The sequence below is a fragment of the Amphibalanus amphitrite genome, unplaced genomic scaffold, assembly GCF_019059575.1.
Source record: "Amphibalanus amphitrite isolate SeventyFive unplaced genomic scaffold, NRLGWU_Aamphi_draft 001991F_arrow, whole genome shotgun sequence".
NCBI lineage: Eukaryota > Metazoa > Arthropoda > Thecostraca > Balanomorpha > Balanidae > Amphibalanus > Amphibalanus amphitrite.
The window spans coordinates 1,891-29,837 of NW_024883484.1; the positions used below are offsets into that span (position 1 = coordinate 1,891).

General features: G+C 51.7%; 1 protein-coding gene across 1 annotated transcript in view; it reads right to left on the reverse strand.

Moving 5' to 3' along the window:
* Positions 1 to 441: 441 nt before the first annotated feature.
* LOC122376037 (fasciclin-2-like) overlaps positions 442 to 27,947 on the reverse strand; it is a gene marked incomplete at its 3' end in the record, with an annotated part of 58,262 nt that continues 30,756 nt past the window's right edge. The window contains exons 2-3 of the mRNA XM_043355702.1: positions 4,775 to 4,955; positions 442 to 584 (exon numbers count right to left, since the gene is read on the reverse strand). Coding sequence (XP_043211637.1) covers positions 442 to 584; positions 4,775 to 4,955 — 324 coding nt within the window. The remainder of the gene's footprint in view (positions 585 to 4,774; positions 4,956 to 27,947) is intronic.

A 27,947-nucleotide genomic window follows, 5' to 3' on the forward strand; every position in this document is an offset into this window, starting at 1 on the left:
CAGTCAACAGCGCATGGAGCCGCGCCCCGAGGGCAGATTGCGTGCAGCGAGTGATGGGCTCAGAGCACCGGCCTGCATAGACTGCAGAACGGTTTGGCAACGTTCTGGGCGGGAGTGGCGGCAAAATTAAACAATCGAATATGGTAATGAAGCGGTAGGCTTGCTACACTCGTGAGTGCTAGTAGCCCTTGCAGAATACGAAACCTCACATAAATAACTTCGGATGTGCGAGAACCGCAGAATACGAAACCGAACCGTACATAAGAAACTTCAGAAGCGCGAGACCCTCAAAACTCCTACCTGGCCTATGTCATTTCCTTCAGATTGCTTTTTCATCTGAACCGGAAATAATCACGTGAGAAAACTGCATAACCCACTAACTAGACATAGTTCCACAACTAAAAGTCCAGAGCGGAACATGTCAGGAACCGGGGTACTTACTGTAGACGAGCAGGTTGAACTTGTTGGTGATCTCCTGGTTTCCGTAGCGCGCCCTGCACGTGTACTCGCCCGAATCGTGTTCGGTGACGTTCGTCACGTACAAATCGAGCTCCTTGCTCGGGTCCTTGGACGACGAGTACACCCTGAGGTACAGGTCAGGTCAGGTCAGGTCAGGTCGAGCCAGGTCAGGTCGGGCAAGCATGGGAATTGAATTGCTTAGCGCTTCAATTGGGAAGGAGGGGTCTGAATTCTGATGATGTTCCACGTTTGACTAGATGGATACGGTTAAAGACGAGTAGGTTAAACAGTGATGCGTACCGCGATCTACATACCATTATCTTTCCGACCACAAAGAAGCATGCTAAAACATGGCCGCGCCAGGCACTAAAACAATCATCCCCAGCCACACTTCCGCGCCAAATCTTCACCCGCAGATAGTGTAAGAACTAAGACTGCATTATGCATCATGCCTGCATTCATATTCCGCCGGGTGGTTGCGAACAACCGTCCTCTGCATATCAAACAAACCGTCCGCCCGGAATACTGATCTTATTTGCCGGCGCGCCGCTTTGTAAAGCGCCACTGTTCGTCGGCCACAGGGTGTATTGATATAGCATTAGCGGCGGGCGGTAACACCGTCCAAATGAGCGCCGGCTAAGGTCGGGGTCACACCGTGATCGGCCAACGATCGACGGTGACGGATGACCTGCGCGAGCCGCTGGCGGCACCGGTTAATGGTGGCAGTAACAAAGGCAGGTGACCCCACACCTCGCTACCGATACTTAGAGTGAAAGGTGCGTTTGGATCATTTTTTCTTCTTACAGGGATTAGGTCGACTAAACGGTAAACAAGTAATTTAATGCTCGGCACGTTTCCTCATCTAGAAAAATTCGAACTGGGCGAGACAGCTTTGATCAAAACTGATAAAAATAAATTTATATCGAATGCGTCGAGGAATACCTACTCCAAATCCTTGATTAATACATATTCCACTCCGTAGAATGACAATTTTTATAGCTTTCTTCCGCACAACAGCTAGAACACTGTAACTGAAAGAGCCCATTGCGTTCGTGACAATGTGACACTCATTACCAATATGGTGCACGTGCGAACGTGACGCCATTCGACCGGCAGTCTCTGATGCCATAGCACATGGCGCCAGCACGTGGTGTCACGTGCACGCCAGACCACGAGGGGCCACGCGGAGCCAGGGGACCACCGGATTGTAAATCGCTCCCCGATTACACGTGGCACGGGCACGGTAATAGCTGTCAGGGGTGGCCGTCTCGACATTTACCACGGCACGGCCAGCCGACTTTTCAGGCAGTCCCAATAACACTGCATCCCTTCGGAATGGGAGCGTTTTGGAATTTTGTAGGCTGAACATTTTAAGAAATAAAGAGCCGAAAGGTGAGAAGCGACTCGCGAGACTCTAACCTTGGACTGAGCGTTCGCTAATCGTCACAATGACACATATTCTTACTCATTCACACTCAAGTAATTGACATCACATTGATATCATTATGAACATTGAACAATTATTGATAACAGTAACATGCAATTAAAATTGCGGCTGACAAGGTTTATAATTTACTGAGAAACACAACACGTATGGGAATGATAAAATAAGGACACGTACGTACACATCTAGAGGAACAATTCGACACCAATCACTACAATTAAGCTACCACTAAACAATTACCCTGTAATATTTATCAACCCGACCAGCCACCCGACTGTAATATTTATCAACCCGACCAGCCACCAATGCAAAAACATGGTTATTTTCATCCTATATTGCCATGACACCCAATAATTTGGCTTGCAGGCATTGACTGGGGGAGGGGGGGGGGCAAGCTGAAAATGTGTGAACACTCGAGACGAAAGGACACCGTGCCAAACAGCCAAGACCCAGACAAAAACGGGACATGGATCACAAATGCGTCATTCACCTTAGTGAGCTTTATTTGATCTGTTTTCAAACGAGGAACGTGACATTCGGATCAGGCGGCATGCAATGCAAGACAAACATTCAAGATCATACGCATTAAAACACTGAGTAATGCAACAGCTAGTGAAGGTTTTACGGTCGGGGCTTACACAGCTAAGGCAATAAAAAACAACCCTTGACCTTAGTCGGGTTCAGCTCAACCTTGACGACACCTTTATATCACCGCTCGCTTTCTACTATTTAACTGGCAACATTCCGTGAAAGATGGGCCGTTAAGTCCGGTAACGCCCTTGACAACGAGGTGGCAATGACCTTGAACTTTAAACTAAGAGTTAGCTCGGAGCTGCAACTATTTAGAGTGCCATTGACGTAACAGAGCAAACAAGCATTTTACTCGCTAACTACACAAGTGAGTATCTCGTGTGGAAACGAAACGATGATTTCAGTTCAGAGAACTTGTGGGGCTCATTTACCATTTCTACAACTGAGTAAGTAGTGCAGAAGCGAGCTTGAACTGTAAGACCTTTCCCAACTTTGGATAGGTACATTTTTACGGCTCATTTTCTACCGAAGCAACTGCAAGATACCTTAACCCTCGCCCGTATTGGTGTTTTTCCAGCCGCGAACGTATAAGGGGGGGGGGCCGTTGGACCCCCCCCTTGGCGTTTCGCCCCTGATCGAGCTAGAGCTTCGCGGAAAAAAACGAGCGTGTTGCCCGTGACGAGAGGAAGCCGATGATACCCAATTTTAAGGTCCTAGGTCATTGGTTGACCTTGCAGGTCAGGTCAATGACCTGAAAGTCGGGAAAATCGGGACCTGTTAGAACGTCGTAAAGTGTGGCTGCTATGAGGTTTTTCGGGGTGCTGATCACGAATATCATGTTAGTTTTGATCACAGATGATGTCTTCATGCATCTAGTCCAGGTCGGGTCAGGTCAGGTCAGGTCAACCAGTAGGGGTCCTGCCGGGTATTCCTAGTAGGTGTCAACCGCCTCTGACAGCTTCGTAACATGTTACGAAGGCACCAAAACTACTTCGTAAATGTTGATATGGTTGCTAAATTCGAATTCAGCTCCAAAAACTGGCCTAAAAACATGTAAAACTCGAAAAAGTGAACCGAGGTCATCAAAGGTCAATGACCTGACCTGACCTTCAGGTGACCTTGACACCCACCCTTATGCATGGGGGCAACATCATATCACATGTTTGAACGCTTGAAACCACGAAAAGACTGCAAACGCGCTGCTAATGCGAGCCGACATACGCCGAATCGCGATTCCGGCCAAACATGGTCTCGAAAAGTAGGTCACAAGTCAAAGGTCATTTGGGTCAGGGTCATGAAATTTTCAGGGGAGGTGTAAAATTGATTAACGCGAGGGTACTGAAAGTTTCGTAGCGATCGGCCGCTTTTTACGTGAGTTATTCGCGAAAAACCATGGGGGGTCCGTTCGACCCCCCCCCTATACGGGCGAGGGTTAACATTTGGAAGTAAATGGTCCCTAACCTGCTATCGCTGTATTTATTTTCTGAAGAACTTATTTTTGGGTGATTTTTCATATTTTTTATTTCAGTATTTTTGGGTAGTATTTTTGGTTTCGATGAGCCCAAAAATAGCCTGTCATCCATCAGTAGGTACTGAGTTACAGCTCACCTCCTGAATTGCAGCTATCGACCCAACCCACACTACCACGGTCCTAAGGAACCACTACACCCGCCGGGTATGGGGGGGGGGGGAAGCGTGCAAACAGGCAGCATACCTGGGAGACCGTAGGCTGGAAGAGGGGGAGATCGGTGTTAGAGACGTGTGACGTCACAAACACAGCGTGACGTCACACACAGAGACGGAAAGTGCGACCGAATGACGCATAGCGAGACGACTGACGGAGTCTGAGCACCAGATGTTCGATAGATAGAATTATTAGATAGATAGAAGTCAGAAGTGGCATGAAAGAACTGACTGACAGAGCGAGAAGAATCGAACGCGTTCGGATTGACGGAAATGTGGTGTGCGACTCGATTTACAACCGCTATACCGCTAACCGGTGGCAGCTGGAGCTGGTGGTAATGGTAAAATGAAAAAACAGGTTTGTTAGCTAATAATACTTTGATCATGTAAATATTGAAAATAGGCACTAAGAAATCATTTCAGAGTAATTCATTGAATGTTATATAAAGATACAGAGCAAATATGCCGATCATTTTCATCCGTCAACTACTGTTCATTCGAAAAAGATTCAGACCAAAAGGTGTCATCAATTTTGAAAGACACTTCGTCAAGCCGAACGCATCCATCCAAAATTCACCCTCACGCCCCGTGGCAGCGGACCTTCACCCATCTTTGCCCCCTTCCGCGGTGTTCACACGTCTGACAGCGTCCACCTACCGACTGCTCCTCTCGTCCGGCACCTCGTTTCCGCTGGGGTCGGTCCACACGAGGTCGCTGATGAGCCCCTCCTGCTGACCGATCACCTTGCACTGGAAGTAGCCCGAGGCGCCAATGTCTCGGCGGTTCTCCGGTGCAGACGGCAGAAGCTCCAGTCGGGGGCTGTCCTGCGCCAGTGACACTGCAAACGGAGGAGACACGGGTCAGATGAGGTCGCATGGGTCATATTGGGTCACATAGGACCACATGGGTCATATAGGACCAGTCCAGCCGGGGGCTGTCCGGCGCCAGTGACACTGTAACTACGGGTCACATGGGGTCACTCTGGGTCACGTAAGGTCATATGAGGTTACATAGGGTCATATTAGGCCACATAGGGTCAGACAGGCTTCATAGTGCAAACGGTAGTCAACAAGGATTCACAAAAAGCTACAAGGGTCAATCAAGGTCAAGACGAGGACGTGAGAGGTCACGCAGCATGACCCCAATCAATCTGTATTTAATGCTCGCTGGCGAGTCATGCGTTGGATATTTAAAAGCTCGGCCACCTTTAGGTTGCAGCCCAAAGGTCAGAGCCATCATTTATAGTCAGGAGCAACGATTGGGTTCAAATCTGGGAATGTCGGGCACGGAGGTCCGAAATGTCCGAAACACCCCACATTATCGTCGTTAAATCGGACTGCCCGGCCAGAACAACAATTTGTAAGTTATCACAACTTCCCGCAGAGTTATGCGCATATTTTGCCCCGCGCTGAAACGTCGGTGGCGTGGGATATGAAATTAAATCAGACGACAACACAAAGGGCATTTATAACGATCAGCACCATACAAATCAGGGCTAATAAAAATGGATAAAAGCTGAGAAGCGATCGGTGAGCACATTGATTGCTGCGAAGAGAACGGATATAATGCGGCAAGCAAGTTTGAGGCAGAAGGTCATGTTTACATAATAATGTACACCACGCATTGTCATTTTTTGGTACAAAAAAGGTTCCCAGTCTATATCAATATCGCAAAACACGACATCGCGACGGTTGAAAACGTCGAACGTAGATATTGCGTGACATATTTGGCACGCCAAGGCCTTAATTATGTTTTCCAATTAAAGGAAATAGTTCACTTTCACGAAATTATTTTTTTTGCAATGGATTTGTGATTTTTTATGTTCAAAATGATCAGCAAAGAAAATAAAACCTTTTTACAGCAAAAGATTATTTTCTATATTTTTGATATAGGAAGAACTTTTCAGTTTCTGTAAGGCACCACGATCCAGTATGAAAAGAGCATGGGTCCCGAAAATTCTTCAGAACTAGAGAAATTATCGCGGCCACCGGCATTTGGGCGATCTGCTCGTGCTTTTGTTACTGGAGCGCCTCACTGGAGCGAATTTCTCTAGAGTTCTCGTAGATAATTTCTCTAGTTTCTGAAGAATTTTCGGGACCCATGCTCGTTTCATACTGGATGCGAATATATGCAAGGCACACATCCTCAACACAAGACACATTTTTCGGGACGAGAAATAGAATATCTTTGCCTAGGGTGATCGTTGGGCTGTAAAAGCTCCTGATTTATGCTCGTCTCAGCCCAAGCTACGGAACTGCTATTCCAGTTCAAAACCCATGTTAAAATGTGAACTATTTCCTTTAACAGAGACGAATTAAACATTTATCTACAGACCTCGTACGGAAGTTCACCGATATATCAGCGTAGTTATTCAGACAGGCTACATCTTTCACAAATATTCATACTTTTTCTGTAGGTAAGCGGTCTGCTAAGGCAAGATGTTGCATTGAAACCGACGAGTAAACCGCTTTCCGCAAACCTTCAGTCGCATGCCGAATGCTACCTTGGCCCGGCAATTTACCCGCACGTTTACCAAGAATCCCTAAGCCCTCGCAGCGTCCCTCTGATTAAAAGAACCATAGCTTGGCACCACCGCCCAACGAGCCAGATCGATGCAAATTACAAATCGATTGACTCATTGGACCACACGGATGGAGGTCATAGCCCGTGCTTGATTTAGATTGTCAATAGCTGGGCCGGTCTAAATCAACGACCCACCCTGTGACCTGCTCACTGAAGGCGCACTCAACGGCGGACATAGGTGTCATAATTCATCTCCATTTCTGACCCATTACTGCGACCAAAGTACCCCCAATTGACTCAACACCGACACGACCAAGACGGTGTCGGCAGTAGCTAAGTGTATGGAACACTGGAAATTAAAATGGAAATTTAAATATGGACCAATGACTGCAAGGCGTTGGCGACGATTGCCAGCCTACCTAGTTGGAAAGCCAGCAGCAGGAGCGGGTTCATGAGCGTGCCTGGCAGTGACGGGCGCAGAGCCGTCGGTCAGGTCTGGTCACGCACAGAGTCGGACAGTCATCACTGGTGCTGCGCCGCACCAATCACCACTGGTGCCGGTCATAGTCTCGGCACCAGTGCGAGAGCGATCACCATCGGCGTCAGCTTATTACCGATACTAACGTTAGAGCACCATTAGCGCAGTCACCACTAGTGTGCACCAGCACTACCGCAGTACCACCACCACTTTTGCACCCACGTCACAGCACCACTGCAGCACCAGCTCCCACAGAGCACCAGCGCCTGGCACCGCCCAGCGCAGCGGCCTCTCTGACCGACCTGGCGGTGGCCGCTGTTCTACGGCTTCACCTCAGACTGTCACAGAGTTCCACTGAGTCCACTCCAGCCAATGAACCGCGCCTCAGGGTCGGTTCTGACATCCTGGAAGACCCCTCCGCCAAGACAGAAGTCAGGGTGATTAGCTTCTTTTTTGGCACAGTGGACAGTAGCAGAGCCTGAGGTTAGCTCGGTGTTGAACTCGATCGCCCGGGGCGTTTGACCTGCAGTGAGGAGGTTGAGGTTCGTGACCTCCGCCCAAGGCTTCACTTCATTTGGCTTCTTTAGCTCCGCAGTAGGTCAGACGGGCTCAGTTGTGAGTGCAGGGTGGAGACACCCGTCCCGCCTCGACTCGACGGCTCCGTTCAATACGGCGGAGCCGTCCACTGCATTGATTCGCCGCACTTCTGGGTACTCGGGTAGGGATGATTTGTCCCCAACTTGGGCGAAACGGCGACAGTTTGCTCTCCAATTGAAAGGTCAACCTTCAGCGGAGAGAAGTCGGATGCTTTCATATTCCTGATATCATGCAAACAAATAATTCGTGGAACAGGATTAGATCGAAAATCCTACATCAACCACTATAGATCCACTTTTCACGAGTGGCTCTCTCACAAACACTGATATTTTTCGCTGCCCCACCACCAAGCTCCTGTCACACCGCCCGTCACACTGCAACTGATAGGCTCCTCCAGCGCTGACCGCGGACCGCCCCAGGCTATTACACCAGGTCATCAGCATCGCATACGCTCCGGCGCCGCTGTGTCGTCCGGCGCGTCAGAGGCGGATCCAGCTCAGAGTTTGGGGGGGGGGGCAAACCATAAAATTTATCGATTCTTTCCATGCATCGTCCATAGGCGTAATGTTAAAATTATGCCGTTTGGGGGGGGGGGCAAATGCCCATTTTGCCCCCCCCCCCCTGGATCCGCCACTGCGGCGCGTTATCTCATCTCTGACCACCATCCCCTCAGCCACCTCTGATCTTGTGACGCCAATGATTGGCGCCCTCGCTTCTATGAAGATCCAATCACGGAGAGATGAGGGAGGGGAGAATCCCACTCTATTCCAGCAAGGCGTCATTCCATGTATAGAAAGAGCCGTATCGACTACCGCCCCCAGCTCCCCATCCCAAGTCAGATCTTCCAGGTAATTTGTGTGTGTGTTTTTTTTTGCAAATGAAGCTAAAATTAATGCTGTCATCAACAGCCGTTGTATCTTATCAAAACGCATCTCTATTACACTGTATTTCGCGCTCCATTGCTGCATAATTTGCAAACCAATATCCTATTATTTGAAGCAACTCATTACAAACTCTCCCGGCAGTCTAAAGTCAACGCAAAGCCACTCAACGCAATTCTGCTCCCCCAGCCCATACCACGCAGGTCTCACACTTCAGCTACACCCCAGCACCCTGGGCGGACAGTTTTGCAACATCGCCCACTCAGATGCTGACCTTTCCCAATGTGACGATGCACTGCGGCGCAACCGAAACCCTCCCCCTCTCCCTGGCGTTCTCACTCTCCTCTCTCCACAACATCTGCAGGTAATCTTTCCTCACTGTCAATCAGCTGGCTCTAGTCGGTGTGTCTGTTCTTTTGGAAGAAGCTCGTTGCAGAAGGATTAAAACAAAATGCAATACTACATTCCGTGCAGGCGTCAGAGTAGATAAACAATTATAAAACGAATGTTTATGCTTGTCTGGGTGTTGGCGACGAAAAGCTTGTGCAGGTATGCAAAAATCGTAAAAAAGCAAAAATGCCCAACGTTTGAAGGAAATATCCAGATCGTGGTTATGATGCACGCCTTTCAATAGGGCCAATTATAATCTAATTCCGCACGCATTCATTGTCACATTTATCCAAATCACGCCCCAAACAGTTCCCCTTTCGTGATTATGCCACAATGCATTTATACCCCGTTTCATCATCGTACAATACCGGGGCGAAAACAGCACCGGGGTCCGCTCAGCAGTGCCGGCTGGGCTGCTGGGTGGGAAAATCAGCTTACACCGGGACCGGCAGCTGAGCCGCCGCGGGGGGCGTCAGACACGCTGATGGGGGTGTGTTTTGTACAACATATGACGTCACAGGGGGAGGGGGATGGGGCGGGGAGGGAGTCGGTGTGCCGCAAAGGTGTGTTGCACCGGGCGGAGCGGCGGACGGCAGGTAGGGAGAGAGAGAGAGAGAGAGAGAGAGAGAGAGAGAGAGAGAGAGAGAGAGAGAGAGAGAGAGAGAGAGAGAGAGAGAGAGAGAGAGAGAGAGAGAGAGAGAGAGAGAGAGATCCGCCACCCACGGCGCGCTGGAAGAGCCGCCGGAGACTACAGCCGACAAAAACACTCCGGCCGAGCTCATATCGACTCCCGGCCCGGATAAACCCGATGGCCCCTTGAGATAAGCCGACGGACGGCGGCCGATCAGAGGGAGGAGGCGGGCCGATCGCCCGTGCGTACGACCCACCCGGCGCTCCCAGAGCTAATGGGTGCACACGCGGATCGGCGCGGAAGCCGGCGGACAATCATGTTGCGTTACACACCAGCGCGCGGCCGTCGAGCCAAGCCGAGAGCCAATCACAGATTCGGTGCAGTCATTTCGAACGGTGCAGTCATTTCGATCGGCGCAGTCTCGGCGCGGTCACTTCGTGCAAGGTAGCTGGATGGGAATCGGTCCGCTCTCAGCGATGACTGGACGGCGCCGTGTGGCTTCTTATTGACGATGCCGGCAGCCAAGCGGTAAATTAAACTGCGGCGGACGAGGGCGCACTCGCAGGTGTAAGGACGAGGACGGTGATGTAGTCACAGGGCTTACCGCCAGCCGTGGGATGTAAGTTCGCTAGTTTGTCCGTATATAGTTACGAGCACAGATGAACGAAACTGTGACCTTCACTTATAAGTAGGTTGAGTAATTTCTCAATAACGGTACAGAATGCATCTCACCTTAGAAGCTAAAAGGAAACGAAATGTCACGTCTTCCAGATCACATTAATGCAAATCTGCATGTGTCGTCACCCGGGCGGTAATATCAACACTCGAGAACTTCCGCATTATAATTGCAAGAAAAGGTGCTAAGTCCTCAAGATGGTGTTAAGAATCTACGCAGTTGCATAGAAACTACTTATGTTTCATTTTCTTCCGCCTATGTATAGTCGGTCAAATATGTATCTTTCCCGGCCGCCAAGTGGCGCTACGGTCAGGGCCTCGTTTCATAAAGCGAGTCCGTAACTTACGTCGGTTTTTGGTCTTGAATTGTAAGTGCATGTAAAGCGATGACGATAGTTTGAATCGTTGAATTTATTTGTCTTGTAAGCAAGAACAGAAGGGAGAAGTGGAAATGTATTTGTCACTTCACATGCACTTGCAATACAAAACCAAAAACCGGCGTAAGTTACGGACTCGCTTTATGAAACGAGGCCCTGGATTCGATAGTTGGCTGAGCCCACACCCCAGCTGCCCTGGCGGCTCTGGCGGCCCTGTGACGTCACGCGCGGGGGGCGGAGCTACACAGCGGCCGGCTGGAGAGTGACCGCAGACCAGCACTGGACGGCCTCGCCGCCGGGTGCTCCGGCGGGTCTGGCCGGGAGAGGCGAGCAAGCGGATGCGTTAGGAATCTAACGAATGTGAGGGCAGCGCGATGGTCTAATGATGGCTGTGCTTTCATGCGCCGTGTAAATTGTAGACTGAGTGCTATGAGCTATCAAAGGATTATCTGGTGTTTCAACAGGGGTCGCTGACCTAAAAATTAAGATGGTTGCTCTTGATACGATTGAATGCTTGGTGATATGATGATTAGCGCAAGAGAAATATTTAATCGAATTATGAGCGGTTATTTTTTGATAAAGCAAAAACTTTTTTCATTTTTTTTTTGGCATTAACGGGAAAGCGTTAAGCCATATCTACTGAAAATCTTGACCTGCGCCGGGCCGGGGGGGGGGGGCGATTTGCGCCCCCCCCCCCCCAGGTTTTTCGCAGATAGCCGAAAAACGGCGGCGTGCAGCGCCACCAAATTTTGCATACCTGTTTTTCCATCTATTGCGCATACTGTGTGCGAATTTTGACCTTATATGACTTAAGGTCAGGTCAACAGGTCGGTTTGAGTGACCTAACGTCACAAAAAGTTTGAACTTGCACCAAAGCTACAACTGTTGACCGATCGATATGAAACTTTCAGGAGTTAGTAAGGGTGACAATATCCACAAAATGTATGTCTCGGATTTTTTTATCTATGACCTGAGGTCAGGTCAATCTCACAACCTCCCCATTATAAGTCAATGGGATAAATTTCAACTTCATCTGAATGCCACCCGATCCACACAATATATTCAGGATCATGGTGTTGCAGGTCCCTGGTGGTCATTCTACCGAAAGATGTCACCGGTGACCTTTGGAAGGTGTCGCTAGGTCATCCGAGGTCACCTGAGGTCACCAGCGGGGGTTTTCTGCAATAACTTTTGAGTGAATAGAAATAGAGACTCCGTTCGACGTTTATCATGTTTGTCTGATCAATGCGGATCGAATGATATGCAACATGACCTATTTCAGTCAGGTCATGACCTTGACCTTAGGTCAAATTTTCAACTTGACCTTTCGAGATCACATGATATAGCTTTCGATGCGCTTTGACAAGCTAAGAACGATGACGTTCGAATCGATCCTTTATCTTGTCTGGATCAAAAGCTATTTAAGAAAAAGTATCAGAAGTAAAAACGTTTTTTATCGCTCTTTCGAACGCCGCCTACCGCTTGTCTCTACGACGCTCAGGAGTCGAGTTAGACGGGGGGGGGGCGTAAAACCGCCCCCTCCTAAAACAACCTCCTAAACCAACCCTCCTAAAGATTTCTGCAACCGTTCTACCCTCATCACTCAACTGAATAATTCTCCCCTTTTCAAAAACGGTGCAGTGATACGGCATCTCAAACCTAGAGCGACTACACTCAAGTTCAAGCTAACGGTCTCCACTCTCCAATTCAGATACCTATCGAAACCTTTCCGCGACCCGGTGCTGTGGCTCAATCAGTGGGCCAGCTGGCCGCAGACCATACCCGCAGGGCATGAACCTTTGACCATATTAGGTCAACACGCCGTGGCCCCAGCCCGCTCGCCAGGTCCGCGCTCATTGGCCGACGCGGCAACCGCACAACCTGTCCCCTCCCCTCCGTAGTACTCGCAGCGGCCGGCGGATTCAGCCAAGTTACCGACCTGCCCAGTGTGGGGAGGGCCGGCCGGGAAAGATACATATTTGACCGACTATACGCTGGTTTAATGAGTTTGGGGAACTAGCTTCAGAGAACAGGACATCGTGTGATTTGCATATCTTTTCCTGTTTTGTTTCGTATACATTCTGCGCCGTCTTGGCTTACTGGTCTCGGCAAGGTGGACTGTTTGAAAGATAAATTCAAAAAAGTGTTTCATTATTCTAACAAGTCAGACTCAGAAATAACTATACCTAGGTATAGAAAGTCGTCTACCATGAAAGTCTGAAGAGCACCTCACCCCGTCCCCATAACCAGATTTTGGAAACAGACGACAGGATTACAAACCGCTCGCCACCACAATTCCCTCACCACGAGCGCACTGCTGCATCCTGTCCTCATCATCCCTCTGTCCCGACACCAGCCACACAGCCAATTAGCGGGATCATCCTGCATACGTTCCGGTGTCTGCAGGTGCCATCACAGTCGTGTCGCTCCGCAGGCCAGCTGCTGGTGCTGCGGGCCGCCCTGCGCTCCTACCGGCTCCCCGCTCTGCTCACAGCTGGTGACCGTACATTGCAGCTCCCTCTCCCTTCCTCTCTCTCCCCTCTGTTCTGCAGTCTGCAGTCTAGCGATCAGTCAACAGCCCGATCGGCCACCAGCTGGTATCTGTTCAACTTCCCCGCACGCCACGTGCTATCTTTCAGGGAGACGCTTCATCATAGCGATGGCCGTAATAAGTGGCAGCTGGGACGCGTGCCGCTGCAAACGTCCAGTCATGATCCTCTGTCGCTGAGGATTGGATCGGTGGAGGCCTATCTCCATGCGGATTAGATCCGTGGGGTCCGTCACTGTATGATGGGGTCCAGAGCCCAGCGACAAGCAAGATTGGATCCAGAGCCAGAACAAGTTTTGCCGCTCAAGAATTGCTTCTACATAGTTCGAGCCTAGCACTACGAAAGTGCATTGCTCCATTCGAGATACAGATGCCTTTTCATTATGGTGGGATCCCGTCACTTTGTCTTTGCAGGCTTTCAGCACACCTGGATCCTGCTACTACGAAATTATACCCGGAAGGATTCATTAACAGCGGGAGTGGAATCGGCAGCCAGCATCCCTTCTCTGAGTTATTCTCTGCCGGGTCGTGACCCCCGGATCATGACCTGCCCAGGCCAGGTCGTACCATATCCTGCCGTGATGCGACTACTCACCGGGTCATCTCAGGGACGGCTACAAAACGGTCGCGTGACGCTGCCTGGGTAACACCCATGACCGTGACGGAGAGCCGCCCGTGACGGTAGAAGGGCAGGGCCCGTGACGGTGACGGAGCACGGCCCGTGACGGTAACGTGATACAGTTCGTGACGGCGTTAAACCTTTGTCCAGCACAAGTGTCCCAAGGCAAGCACCTTCACCACACGTCTATTCCGCGGATGAAAATGAAAGTAGACGACAGCTACTCCACTTTGTAAGCCGAAGCAGTTGCGTCATCAAATTGACTAAATTCTACAGCATCAATATTGCAGTTCGAATACTATCTGCATTGTTTTCCATAACACCAAGGTGTTTCTGAAAGCAGCTGACGGTAGTGGTCGATCTGTCCACCCGCCGTCTGCAAGTGCCGTCCGGTACAACATGCGTGCGACCAAAGTGGCCGACACGGTAGTGGGCCGGATGTCACCGCTTCCGTCGCCACTCGTTTGTTTACTCGTGCGCTGCACAGCTCGCGTGCCGTCGTCCCCGTGGCGTCCCGTGCGCGTCGCGTGCGCGTCGCGTGTGCTCAGCCCGGCTCGTCTGCACGCAGCGGCCGCCCGCTCTAATTGCGCGCCGCACCTATCTGGAGGCCATCTCCGCGGCCACTCGTGTGACTTTTTCTCCTGCCGGCGGCTTTCTCAGCGGAGGCAGCCGAGTGAAGAAAAACAGGCGGCGGGACGGCAACGAACGGGCGGCGGACGGCAACGAACGGCAGGAGAGGAGGGGATAGGTGAGGAGCCGCGGTGGTTAAAAACAGGCCCGCTGCCGGCCACCTAATCCCCGGTCCTGCTCAGCAGAATTACCGCCCAGTGCACCGGTCAGAATGCTGCGCCAGCCTGCGTATTTCACAAGAGCTTATTTATTGTCGGCGCAATTATCTGAGCCACTCTGCACAGAGTTCCTCAACACGAACAAGGGGTAGGGCGGGAACCAGCAGGAATGGGCTGATAAAGCACGGAGGAAAGAAGTGCCGAGTTGCAGAGGCTGATTTGATTGCACACAACATTCCGGGATGCCAAACAACCGAGTAAATGAGAGGTAATTCTGGAAAACTGGCGAAATATTCGACTGGGAAGGAATCAGATGAGCCGGTACCGTCTGACTTATTTTGCAAATGCGTCCCATTGCATATTCCGGAATGTCATCTGCAGTGATTGTGTACGGCAAGTTTTTGAAAGAGTTAACCTTTTGAAATAGTACAGAACTAATTTTCGGAGAGCAAAACGTGTCCACTCCCAATGCCATTCGGAAAACTGAAGCAAACAATTCGAGTACGACAGAACATCTTTGTGAAAAAGCAATGCTTCTGTATAAATTGAGCTTCTTCTTCTCACAATGCGAGCTTTTCCAATCGCCTTCGTCTTTGAAGAAAACCCTTCGTGTTGCACACAATCACGGCCTAGGACACGGCTTGACTTAACCAGGCCACGAGGGCAATCAATTTCCCCTGATTTAGCGCCCTGGAACTCCCAAATCATTAGCCCACAGCGTAAAAAGCGGCCACAATAGCCACAGCGAACGAACGTGGACCACAACACGGGGATCCTGAGTGGCTTTTAGCGCTGGTTCCCACGGCTAACTAAGCGGCTTCCTGCGCCGGATGGGTCCGGTTGGGAAGGGAGGCAGGATGGTGCAGTGGGTTTGTAATGCAGCGCTGCGCGCAGTGCATTGGGTAGAGCATGTGAGGTGCCCGGCTCGTAGGGACGCTTTCCGAGGCTGACTCGGTGAGACGTGGCCGAGAGTGGGGAGTGGGGAGTGGGTAGTGAAGAGTGGGGAGTGAGGAGTGAAGAGTGTGAAGAGAGGGAACAAAAGAGCCAAGCATGAGCCAACACAGACAGCCACACACTCACTGGTCTCTGCGGTGAGCTCGCGAGAAACCGGCTACCGAGACCGACAGTTAGACATACGGACCACCGCACGATCACTGATCCAGCTGTTCGCATTATTCCGTCACCTAATAACGCGTATAAAACGGCACCCACCCGAAGCCAGTGGACCCGTTTCAGCCATTACCCCGTCAATTACGACATCCTGTTGCTAACGTGATTCTTTTATGGACATCCGAGACTAAAGACGATTTAAACTGGAACGCAGTTAGACGAAACAAAAAACGGTACCGCGGTAATAGCGACATAATTGAAATTGGAACAATCAGGTCTGCTAGCATCAATAGTTTTAGCGATTTGTCATGTCCTGCCCGGCCCAGCCCCCGCGTTCTCGCAATTTTGAAACACTACGCCCATTACGCTAATGTTCCCTAACGATCGTACACGATCAGCAAGGCACAATTTCTCGAGTTTGGGACGGGGAGCTCTCCGCTCAGAGTCACATCATTTATCACGAACCACTTCATAAGCGCAGTGACGCCCCTGCCTCGTATCCAGGGCGAAACATGATGCCTTTCGGTTCGCCATTTCTGCTGTGTCTGCTAATGATGCACACGGGCAGGCCCATCAGCTTAGCGCCCCTCTGAACGCCTCCAGGCAGAGACAACATTATCTCGGGAGCACTCTGAGTGGGAAAACACTCGACCAGCACATACTTTAGAGCAAAAACAGTATTCCATACCACTACGCGTCCAACCATTCCAATGATATACATTTCTGTTGCCTTGTGTGGGCGAGAACAATGGCCCATATCTGAGTTTATAAAAACGATAAATGGCAGAGTCTGCAGCGGAAGACCCGTTCTATCATGACGTTCCAGGCGCCATGCGTCTGCCCCATTTGGTTTTACGGCCTGACCCTCTATGCCGTTTTTCGTCGGCCTGTCTGGGATAAGGCTGGCCTACTGAGTTGTGATTGCCAGGGCTGGAAGCGACTATATACGAGTCAGACCCAGACTGGCCTCAGACCTAGACTATCCTCCAACGCTTCCGGCGGCGAGCCAGCTCGGTGGCTGGCTGCGGCTGACGTTGCTGAGTTCAGACAGACAGGGCAAAAAGCGACCGCCAGCGCTGGTCCTTTCAGTTAAAGCAGCAGCCGGCACATTTTCGGCCCGGTAAATCACAGAGCACGAGCCGACAGCGGCCGAACAGCGCTCAGCGAACCCGGAAAAACTGTGGCGACCACCGCTGTCAACCGGGGAACAACAGTCGCAGAAACGACCGGAGAAACAACAGTCGCAAAACGACAATCGGAGAAACAGCACAAAGATATAGCCCGCGGGGAAAGAGCTCTAAATTGGTGACATTTTTGCCAAAAGTCCAAAGAAATGTCTCCAGAGGTACTCAGAGAAATGAATATTCGATGTCAGTGAAAAAGAGCTTAAAAGGTTGGGAAATTGTTAAAGAAATTAATTGTGGATATCAGTACAAAAATAACCTAAGGATGGCAACATTATAGATGTCACATAAGCTGCTGCAACGCTGATGGGTGAGTTCGTTGACAGTCGTACACACTACACAGTACCATGGACGTTTCAGCTACTACACTACGGCCTTCTCTACTGAGTCGCACATACCACATGCAGTGCATGAAACACGTCGCTAAGAATTTACCACCAGCGCCAAAGCGCAACAAACTCGCTCGGCAGTCGGCTCACGCGCGGCCGGCATCACTGACGTCTCCTGAGACATACCGTACGGCTCACACCCCAGCCAGATGACCTGGGTCAACCCTATCCCTCTCATGGCGACTTGGAGCGGGTCCCGGAGCGGCTATCTAAATGTCGATCGAGATCACGGGGGTAGCCGACTGAGCCGACGCCATGGCTCGAATCTATTAGCTACTGATCGAGGCCGACCTGTGAATCCGGTGCGTCAGCCTCCCGGATGAATGGATCAACTGGGATGAGTCTAAATCCCTCGCAAGAGCTGGGAGACCTATGGGAGTAGGGTGGAGGGAGGGAAGGTGGGGTATTGATTGCTGCTGAATATCTCCTTCAAGACGGGGCAGAGAAAATGTGGAGAGCTGAGATAAACAATGGAAGGTCTCAGGAAAAACATTTTGCTCAAGATACCACCAAAACGAGGAAAACACATCACTACACGCAGCCAGCTATGCTGATAATTTCCGGTCCAATTAACTTCAGCCAACGTTGAAGACAGCATGTAGAATAAATAGTTGCGAGACATACGTGATACAACTGCTACTAATGAGCTGCGGGAAATACATCGACTTCCGTAGAGGTCAGATGATCATCCTTGTCCCACACTCTGACAACAGATACCCCCAATTACTCCAAACACCGCAACTCCATCCTTTCACCACATCCAATCCTCCTTCGCCACTGGGAGCGCAAACGATCTCAAGATGCGCGAACGATCTCCTCGAGATGCTCAGCCGATCATTATCTGGGCCGGCGCTCCTCTCTCGGTGCTCTTTCTCCCCTCCGCCTCCTCCTCTCCCCACCCTCTCGGCACGCACATACGCACAAACGGGGTCAGCTGAGCGGGGCGTGGTGGGGCGGGACGGCAATGTGCAGCGTACTGAGGCACCCCAGGGAGGCACGCGGAGGTCATACATCTGCCGGGCAGCTGGCCACAGTCACGACTCGATCGTATCGAGCCAAGGAGAGTACCGACGGAGCGGCGAGGCAGAAATAAGGCAGCGGAGAGACAGAAAGAGACAGAAGTAAGGGAGTGAAGCAACTGCGAAGCAGCAGCAAAGCAGAAATGCCGACAACGGCGAGGAGAAAATGAAGGAGAGGCGAGACAAGAGGGACAACGCCAGACGAGGCAGTGAGGCAGCGGCATCGCGGCTGCATCTCGACCAAGTGGCGATGAAAGGGTCCGGGTAGGCGCGGCTGGGGTCGTAAAGTCGGACGGTGAGGGGGCGACTCAATGGTGTGGCGCCGCGGCGGGCCGGCCGAGCGGCTGAGTTGTGAGCTGGGAGCTGGGGTAGAGAGGGGTGAGCTAGAATGACCGGGAGGGAGGGAGAGGAGAGAGAAAGCAGAGTGAGTGTGTGCGTTGGAGTACTCTGCTCAGTCAGTGGCAGCCTTTGTGGGTGGGGAGGTGGGTAAATAGGTCAGGGTAACAACTCTGAGGCTGAGGAGTTACGACTGTTTTCGTGAGATGAGAAGCGGGATTAGGGCAGCGGGAGCTGTAAACAATGCTACATTCTCAGTCGTGCTGATTGGTCACGTTTATAATGCACAGCCTGCGTGATCTATTTTCTTGTTTTTAAGTGACTGTGAATGCCTGTGAGCTTGGGAATAGCAAATGTTTAAAGAGCTTAATGTTGCAGGAGAAAGGAGACGGAAAATGCCTACGGCGAACATGCATTGGAATATGTTTAGAAGGAGTAGAAGGAAACTTCGCCAAGTTGTTGCTAGGCGCTAATCGCTTACACACCTTCCACAGCAATAGCTTCCCAGTCTGCTAACGCATAACTTATCCATATTAAAAAATAACAATAACAGCTGCAGAATAGATTCCAATTCTCACTAAGGAAAGAGACGAAGTAACTATAGTGACGCGCAAAACACGGCCAAGCTGTACACCGTGCACCTTCCTAGTAAGAGACGTGCACATTGCACACTGCCCAGCTAAGCAGCGTGCTACAACAAACGTATCAGGTAAACCAGGAAAGGCCGTAGCAACTTCAGGTAAGCGTTGAGGGTCACACATGCCGACACGGTTACTGTACCGACACTGGGCGTGGCTTTCACGGAGAACGGACACATTTCCTCCTCTCCAGACCACGAGATAATCCTTCAGCCATTGCCCTCGTGCTCAAACCGGGATCAGAGCGGCGATTTAACCTGACTCACCTCAGCAGCCGGTCATTTAATTCCCAGATCGAGTTAAGCGGCCTTACATATGAACAGGTTAGTTCTGAAAATCACATGACATGATCTCACAGCTCATAACAGGATAACGTCTTAGATGTGATTTCACGCCGCGACAGCAGCACCTCGCCGCGCCGGGGAGACTGAAAGCGCCGGTCAAACTGTGAGTAAGGTCAGCAGCAAAAGAGGGCAGACAGTGCCTTCTGTTAGTGCCAAAGCTACAGCGAATGAGAGCTACGTCATTGCTAATTCCTGCAGCGCTCTATGTTCTTTTTTTAACAGCAATCTTTGGTGCATAAATGCGCCTAATAACGACCTTGTGCTATGTCGAGCCAGATTAGAAGACAATTTGTCTAAAGGCGACCAATCTGGATTAATAAACTTTGAAGAGCCACAGGATCTGATCAGCCAAGCTACGAAACGTTATTGACTTCATGCTCCATGCCAACCTTATTGACTACATATAATGCCCCAAGCCATGCAGCTAAATTTGAGCCGCAACAGTGAACAGATAAGCTTAAAAGCAAAGTTTCGCATGATTCCATTCTCGGAATTAAGATTGGCGTCAACTTTGTCACGGACGGGCGGCGGCCACCCAAAGTTCTGACGCTAGTGGCCCACTTGGAGAGGAAACTTCATGTGACCAAGCGGGGAGGCATACATCCTCACCACACGAGTTGGGTCGTTGCTGGCAAAGGTCAGATTTCTCTCATAAATGGGTTCACCCATAGATTGTGAAGCTAGGACATTATTTCGCAACTGGCCGCCGAACAAAACGGATCGTGCGCTCAGCCAGCGACCTTAAAAATAGCTGCGCAATACGCCGTTTGTTGATCACGATAGCAACACAACACGTCACGAAATGACTCCGAGTGAAATTTGTAATCTAACAATGGCGTGTGACGAAGGCACAACAAACCAAAACAGCAGACATCCGTCACTATAACTGCACACCATCCCATTGAAGGATTCACCATCTATCACCAAACTAATCGAGCCGGTCGGTTTGATGACGTCACTGGCCCAAGTTTACTGACGGCGCGGCAATATCGTGCAGCCACTCGTTTCAGTGACGCAGCCGGGGCTATTTTTGAACGCCGGGTATACACGGTAAAGGATTGAGTTCGGGTGCCGGTATTAGAGCAGAAGCAATAACCTGTCCAGGCAGCAGCTCTCAGATATAGGAAAGGTCGCTGGTGTCATCGGGCTGTGATGGATAACCAGGCCAGAGTCATATCTATACCGGGAGTGCACTGCTTTCATCCAGTTTTTGGTCATCCGATGTGGAGCTTCAATTACTCCCACAGAACTCCCTAACCCGTTTTGACGTCAGAGCTTATTAATGTGAGATGTCAGCCATTCAGAGATCACCCGAGGTTACTCACTGGAAATGGCTCTGGGCGAGACGGATTTCTTACTCCAAGTAATGACCTTTGCCCTTGCCTGAGGCAATACGCCGAAATGCTAGCAAAACAATCCCAAGATTCGGGACATTCATCTCCGTGGCAGTCTTGCATCAAAGAAGGTCCCAGTACAAAAGCGATGACAGAAACCTTCAGGCTTCAACCACACGACTGGCGCCACATCACTCGGCCAAATCAGCGTCATCAGTCGTCCTTCCCTCCACATCATCCCGCGGCTAACTCTGTTGCCGGCGGCTCTGCGTGTCGGCCATTATCTCCCCGTCCCTTATCTCCAGCGGTGACCGGCCTCAGGGACAGCCCCCGGCGGTGAGGGACTGAATTCACCCGCACCAGCCCCGCCCGCCGCCTCTAGCCAGAACCGACCCGAGCCTCCGGCGCCACCGACCCAACTCGACTCGGTTCGTTCGGCTTTGATTAAACGACAGCGCCGCACGCTTCCGAAACGCAGGGCCAACACAGCGAGTCCGGGCGGCTAGGGTGGTGCTTTGTTTGCGTCACACTCCTTATGTAGCTGTCTTGGTGGTCGAGTGGCGGGTCTAATTCCAGCACAGCGGTCGGTGGAAGCCCAGCTCCGGCCAGCAGCGGGGGACGCGGTGAAGCGCGATGGACCAGCGCTCGGTCACAACACCCTGACAAATTGGTGGCCGTTTCGTTCCGCCTAGTGCGATGAGCGGCAAACCAGCGACTGACCACATCCGCACAGCGATGATCGAGGCGGTGCAGCGCGGTGACCGGCTGGGCGGACTCGGTTTTCAGTGGTAAGTGCGCTCTGAAGAAGCCCGCAATCTTCCTCGTCCCTCTTCAGTGGATAAAGGGTCCTCAACAAGTCTGATGAACGCGACAGATGGACGCGGGTGATCCTCCTCCCTCCCGCATACCGGACGCCAGTAATCGAACATTTATTACGAGCTCGTGACGTGCGGCACGGCCAGGAACCGCGTCCTTCCATCAGCTCGGACAATCACAGCCATTGGTTGTCGAACCCTCCGAGCCACTTGACTCAAATGGTGCGGGGGGAGGCGACGTACCCTCTCAGGCACTCGAGCCACCGTCGGTCGCAAACAAAGTCGGCGGCGTCCGAGCATCGACACACAATGACGCACTAATGCTAACGGCGCGGCCGACCGCTGCCACCGGTCCGGGATGAGTTCAGCTCCCCGGTCCGAGCGGCGCCGGGCCCATTGAAGCCACGCGCATCGGAGGGAGGTCCGGCGATAAAACACGATAAATTACCGCAGTTTGCGATCTAATGGGATTTGATAGTGTTGCGGCCGAGGGGAAGGAAGAAGCACGACTTCCCACTGTCGGAGATTAAATAGTTTCCGCGGGCTCTTGACGGCAATTGGCTACTCGTTGAACATACGTCGGGCCGAGGGAGGAAGGGAGAGGAGATTCAGAGAGCGAACAGATGCCTAAAGCCGCCCCGCAGACCTGAAAATCCGCTCGACAAATCCCTGGCGGCAAAAACGCCGTCTCGCCTGATCTCATATACTATATAATAGATACGAGCGCTGATAAGGCCCAAAATTAATTGTTCATATGGATGAGGGGCGAATTAGAGCGGTAGTCATTTAAACCATGGGTGCGTATGTGATTTAATAGGTTCATTTAGTCGAGAGGAGTGGGCTTTGACAAAAGACTAATTACAAAGGACAAAAACGAGCGAGACTTTCATAACGACTGATGTAGACGAATATGAATTGTCACATGAAGCATGAAACTTAACGAAGTGAATGGATTACAGCAGAAATGCAATCAAGAGCCAAGCTTTTTCATTAGTTCCAATCAAGAACACATGACAGTTTCCCATTAGTACCGTATGTTGACCTAAAAGAGAAACCCTGGTTAGCGCGGCAAAATACGCCACAAGAAACTGGCCGAAATGTCAGGGCTGTGAGCGACGGTTGGGCGTTGCATTCGACCTGCAACGCTGCGCCAAGGAGCTCGAAAAGAAGCTGACTGAGCCGCTACTTTCGCCGTATTCACAGCTCGTTACAACCATACAGTGTCCAAAGAGTAGCACGCCACGAACAGCGTGTAAAAACAGCATCTGTCCGACTTCTTGGAGTCAACTAAAAACGGGATTATCCCTGGATATCCCAGCGATGAAAGAGTGAATAAGTTGGAAGAACATAATTTACATGCGATGAGTATGAATGCATGAAATAAATTCGGGTCCTCTTCATCTTTTACTAGCAACAAATCAATGAAAAACGAGTGCACCTTCATATGCATATCAGCCAACGTAATTCAGCGATCATGAAACTTTTACACACGCTTGTAAAGATGGGTGTAGATAAAACGAACAAATGACCAATTTGTCAGGATAAATGTCACACATTTACTGAAGCGGAACATGCTAGGACTACAGTTCCAGCGACTGAAGTGATTTCTGTACAGCCTCTGCGGAGCTGTCGGGAGCGTCTTTGGGACGGGAGCTGCCCACAATAACAGCTTCATCGCGCAGGGGCCGTGCCACAATAACGGGCTCTGTCGATGGGGCAGTGATACCAACAGGCAATCAAAGCGGGAGCACCGGCCTCGCAGACGCACACAACATGCGGCCTTTGAACGTGCTGTCCGCCCAGCGCACGGGACCGCGATCTCAGCACGCCACACGAGGGAGCTGGCGCAAAGCTGTGTTCAAATACTGTGCAAAATGACAAATGCTCTGCATTGCATGCAGATAAGAAACGCATTCAGAAAAAAAAAAAATTCAGCTTGAGAATGACATTACAATAATGAAAACGATACAGCACAAATGAAAGCATGTGCTTCCTCCGGCGCAAACCAGCGCGCCAGCCTGCAGCGCCAAATTGGACAAACGAGGCCGAAATTAACCTATCCCACGAACACGGAGAGCGGACAGCAACTAATTAGCCTGTGCGCGCGATGGCCGACCCTCCCCACCCCGACACAGCGTGCCACTCAGTGCCTAACCAGGCAGCACATAACCAGTAACTAGATGGACACTCTCCCTTAGCGGGAGGGGTTCAGGGGAGCCCTAACCCCTCAGGACGGCGCTCCCTGTGAAGGCTGATTAAATCCCGGGTGTGTAATTGCAGCGGATTATTGTTATCGTGAGCCAATTTAATTACTGTGAACCGGGCCGGCCTGTGACGGACGGCTCTAGTCGGATGGACGGACGGACGGACGAACGGACGGACGGAGGGAGGGTTGGGAACTGGGGGAGCGGGTGGAATCCTCACGGTCACGGCTATGGCCGATTATTCCACCCCTCCCTCCCCTCCAACCCGTGGACAACAGAGGGTGACGTCACTGACGGAGATACAGAGCTCATTGTGGTGCAGTAGACCGGCCGGGATACAGACTTCCGCAAACAGCTGCACGTGGGGCGAGGGAGGGGGATATAATACCCCACCGCTGGGTGTCTCACCGGCCACACAAACTTCCATTTCATTTCAAAATCGCGTGCTGGTTCGCAGCTGAGTTCATAACGAATCCAATGGACTCGAGCATTGGCCAGAAATATAACGGCTGCTACCCCTGACGACGGCCATTGACAAGCTGAAAAGTGTGTCTGAAGCGAGAAACGATGTCTATATTTCGTGTCTATTCACCCTCAATCATTGATTTCGCTATGGACGGTAGCTGGCCATTGATCAACATTAGACGCTCGCTCTGTGTGAACCGGGCTCTAGAAGTCCGTTCTTCATGAACTGACAGCTAGACGTATAACGATCCATATATAAGGCAACACCTACATAACAGAAAATGTATAACTGGCCGTTTCACGTCTATTCTATATGAACCAGGCCTTAGACGTCAGCTCTACCAATCTCTCAAGAACCCGACTGTTGAGCGCCCGCTATTTGAACCAACAGCTACACGTCATAGCCACCTGCAGCCCAAAACAAAACACGGCGGCACGGTCAGTTCTCAGGCACGCGCCAGGTCTCAGGGCGTACCCTTTATGACGTCCGAGTGCTCAGCAATGCCAGGCACGTGCCTGACGGCTTAGCACAGCTTGCCGCCTCAGGAAAAACTGCTCGATGGCTAGCGGCGAAGAAAAGTCGACGACCAGCCCCACAAAGACAAAGACGTTACATGTCTAGCGAACCGACCACGTGAATACGCGCGTAAGAATTCTCGGCTGACAGCACGGCAGCGCATGCGCGCGCTTTTTGCGCCATGTTTTGCGCGCCGAGTTCAAAAATGAAAGAAGGGTTTCTGGTTAGGAGGAGTGCGGGTTAATGTACTGTGCGCGGACAGCGGTTGGGACGGCGGAGCTGGTGGTGCGCTCGATCGCACATCCGCCCGTGTGGCTCGCGTGCGTGGCTCTCCCACGCCCTGGCCGCTCTCCGGTGGAGCGGAGCTCTCCTGACAGGAGAAATGACGCCATGACGGAGGGCCGCGCGTTGTGTCTCCATTATGGTGAGCGCCTCTCCATTACACATCATCGAGCTGACATCGCTCGTCGACCCTGACAGAGGCCCGTTATCTGCGCTTCACGAATCACAGATAATTCACGGATGTGAAGAGAATGTCACCGGACACTGCCGACATCGACAATACCGGCATAACACCTCATCGGTTACGTGGCCGTTTAGCCGCTCTAATCCCCCATTTACACCCCTGAATCTGGTGCGATACAAAGCACGCGGGCGGGTCGGGCGGATGGGACGCTCCACCAACCCCTCCACGCCGCGCACCTGGCCGGGACGGGGGTTTTTGTGGGACCCCACCCCGCTGATCGGCTAACTCCATCACTGTCCGGCCCAATAAACAGTTCTGGCGCCTGCACGACGGGGGTTCATATAAAAATCAGCTGCCGCCGGCCGCCCGGAAAGCCATTATGCCAGCGAAACCTGCCCGCTCCTTCGAAGCACCCCGAGCATCATTGATCCAGCAACGACCTCGCCGAGGCCGCCTGCCAGCTGCCGGCCGCCCTGCAACGACTTCAACGAAAAACGCCCAGTGAAAAGGTCTCGCAATCGGTTCGGCGCGCGCGAGTCGCGCTCTCGGCGGCCTGACGAGTGATTCAGGCGCGGCGTCCGGCGCGTCGCCTCCCGCCGAGCTGATGATCATTACCGGGGTATTCAGACGGCGGGAGCGCGTTCGGCGGACACCCCTGCGCCGCTGACTCGCCGCCGCCTGACGCAGAGCCGGCCAGGAGGGCACAATCAGCGAGCAGCCGGCCGCGGCGTCCATTTCCTGCGTCTGCCCGCTCTCCCTCGCACTCATCGACGCCGACCGCGCCAGCCGCCCCGTCCGGAACCGACGCCTGACGGCATTCCCTCGCCCTCGCCGACAATCGAGACCGGCTGTCACGTGCCCGTCATTGTGACGGACCCCAATCGGACCCCGCCCCGGCGACGCCGGCGCCGACGCGGTGTCGCTCGCTGCGCCGCTGTTGCTTCCGCCCCATGTCTGGCGCGGAGAAGAGTGATTGTGCGCCGGCTATAAGGCAGCGTGCGTCATTACCCGCGGAGAACTGCCGCGGCCACTGACCGTCTCCAGTAATTGGCATTTCCACCAGCTCCGTGTCCGCGGCTCCGCCGCAGCTCCGGCATCATCTCAGCCGCCCCACAGCGCCTCTCCAGCCCCACAGCCGCCCTGCACAGCGCCTCTCACGAACGGTGGCGACGGAGGGCTACATCGGCGGCGACGGAGGGCGGCGGCGGCGACGTCGGCGGCGGCGACAATGAATGACAGAGGGAGACGAAAAAAGTGGCGGAGACGCTATCATTTCGAAGAGATCAGAGGAGCAATTTCGGTTTGCTGGTGTCATCAAAAGAGGAAGAGATGATAAGAATTTGGCGATGAAAAGGAATCCTGATTTGAGATTGAACGAAACGTATCAGATGATAGAAACGATTTCCTTTTACGTGTTTCAGTTAGCCAAAAGTAGAGCCTCAGTTTTGGAATGATCGATTCGTCGACACTTTATAAATCAAAAGAAATGCCCGAACATTCAACGTCCTCAATTGCAATACTGATCTTATTTGAGACAACACAGAGTGAAAGAGTCGAAAGATCGCGAACAATAAAAAATGGCCCAATGATGTTAAATTGAACTGCGTATTGCAGCATCGCACTTATATTGCAATGACATAATAGGCCACCAGGAAAACGAACGCCCACACATCCGAACAGGCTAACTTCAGCTTGAGTACACTTCAGGTTGAGTTCAAACAGCTCAGGTTTGTTCTTCATGCTCGACCACCAACTACTCGGACCATTATCTCAGTTCCGCAACATCAAGATGGCCTCCGATTATGCCGACAGCTCAATGAAATTCAACGAAAAGCCTACTGTTTCCTTCCAATTAGCCAAGCCAGTCGGGCACGGGAGCGTTCCATCACGTTTTACGAGAGGTTTCTGAAAAAGCCGCGGGATGCAGATACAGAGGAAGGCGACTGTAATCCAAAAGATTCAATATTACTATCATCCAAGGGGCTTTCTTTTAACTTAACCGTGCGCGTAAGCACGGCAACTTGTTTTTAATGATGACACTTGAAGGCAGTTCTAGGAAAAGACCGGATCACAGGCAGAAATAGTAGCCTGTTTGCTCTGCCATCAGAATGAAACGACCCTCTGAGAGGTTACGGGTACTAGACATAGCAAGAGACGGTACTCCTTCTGCCATGAAATCCTGGGTTTCTTCCTCTCTAGAAAACGAAAGCCCCTCCAAGTCCACGTAATTAGCGTGCTGCCAACAGAAGGACGCTGGGGCACGAACCTGACACTACATCGATCAGCGAGGAAGGCAAAAAGGCGGTCGGGCTCCCCCGGCTCCGTCAACATATTTACACTCCATCTCCCAGCCATCCGGCCAAGCACTGCGACGACAATCTTATCAAAACAGCGACAGAAAACGAGCCGGCTCACCGCCGCGCCGAGGAGGGGAGGTCCGACGGGAGGTCCGTGGGGGCGGCGGAGAGCGGACGGGAGGCGGTCCGCTATGAACCACGCCGT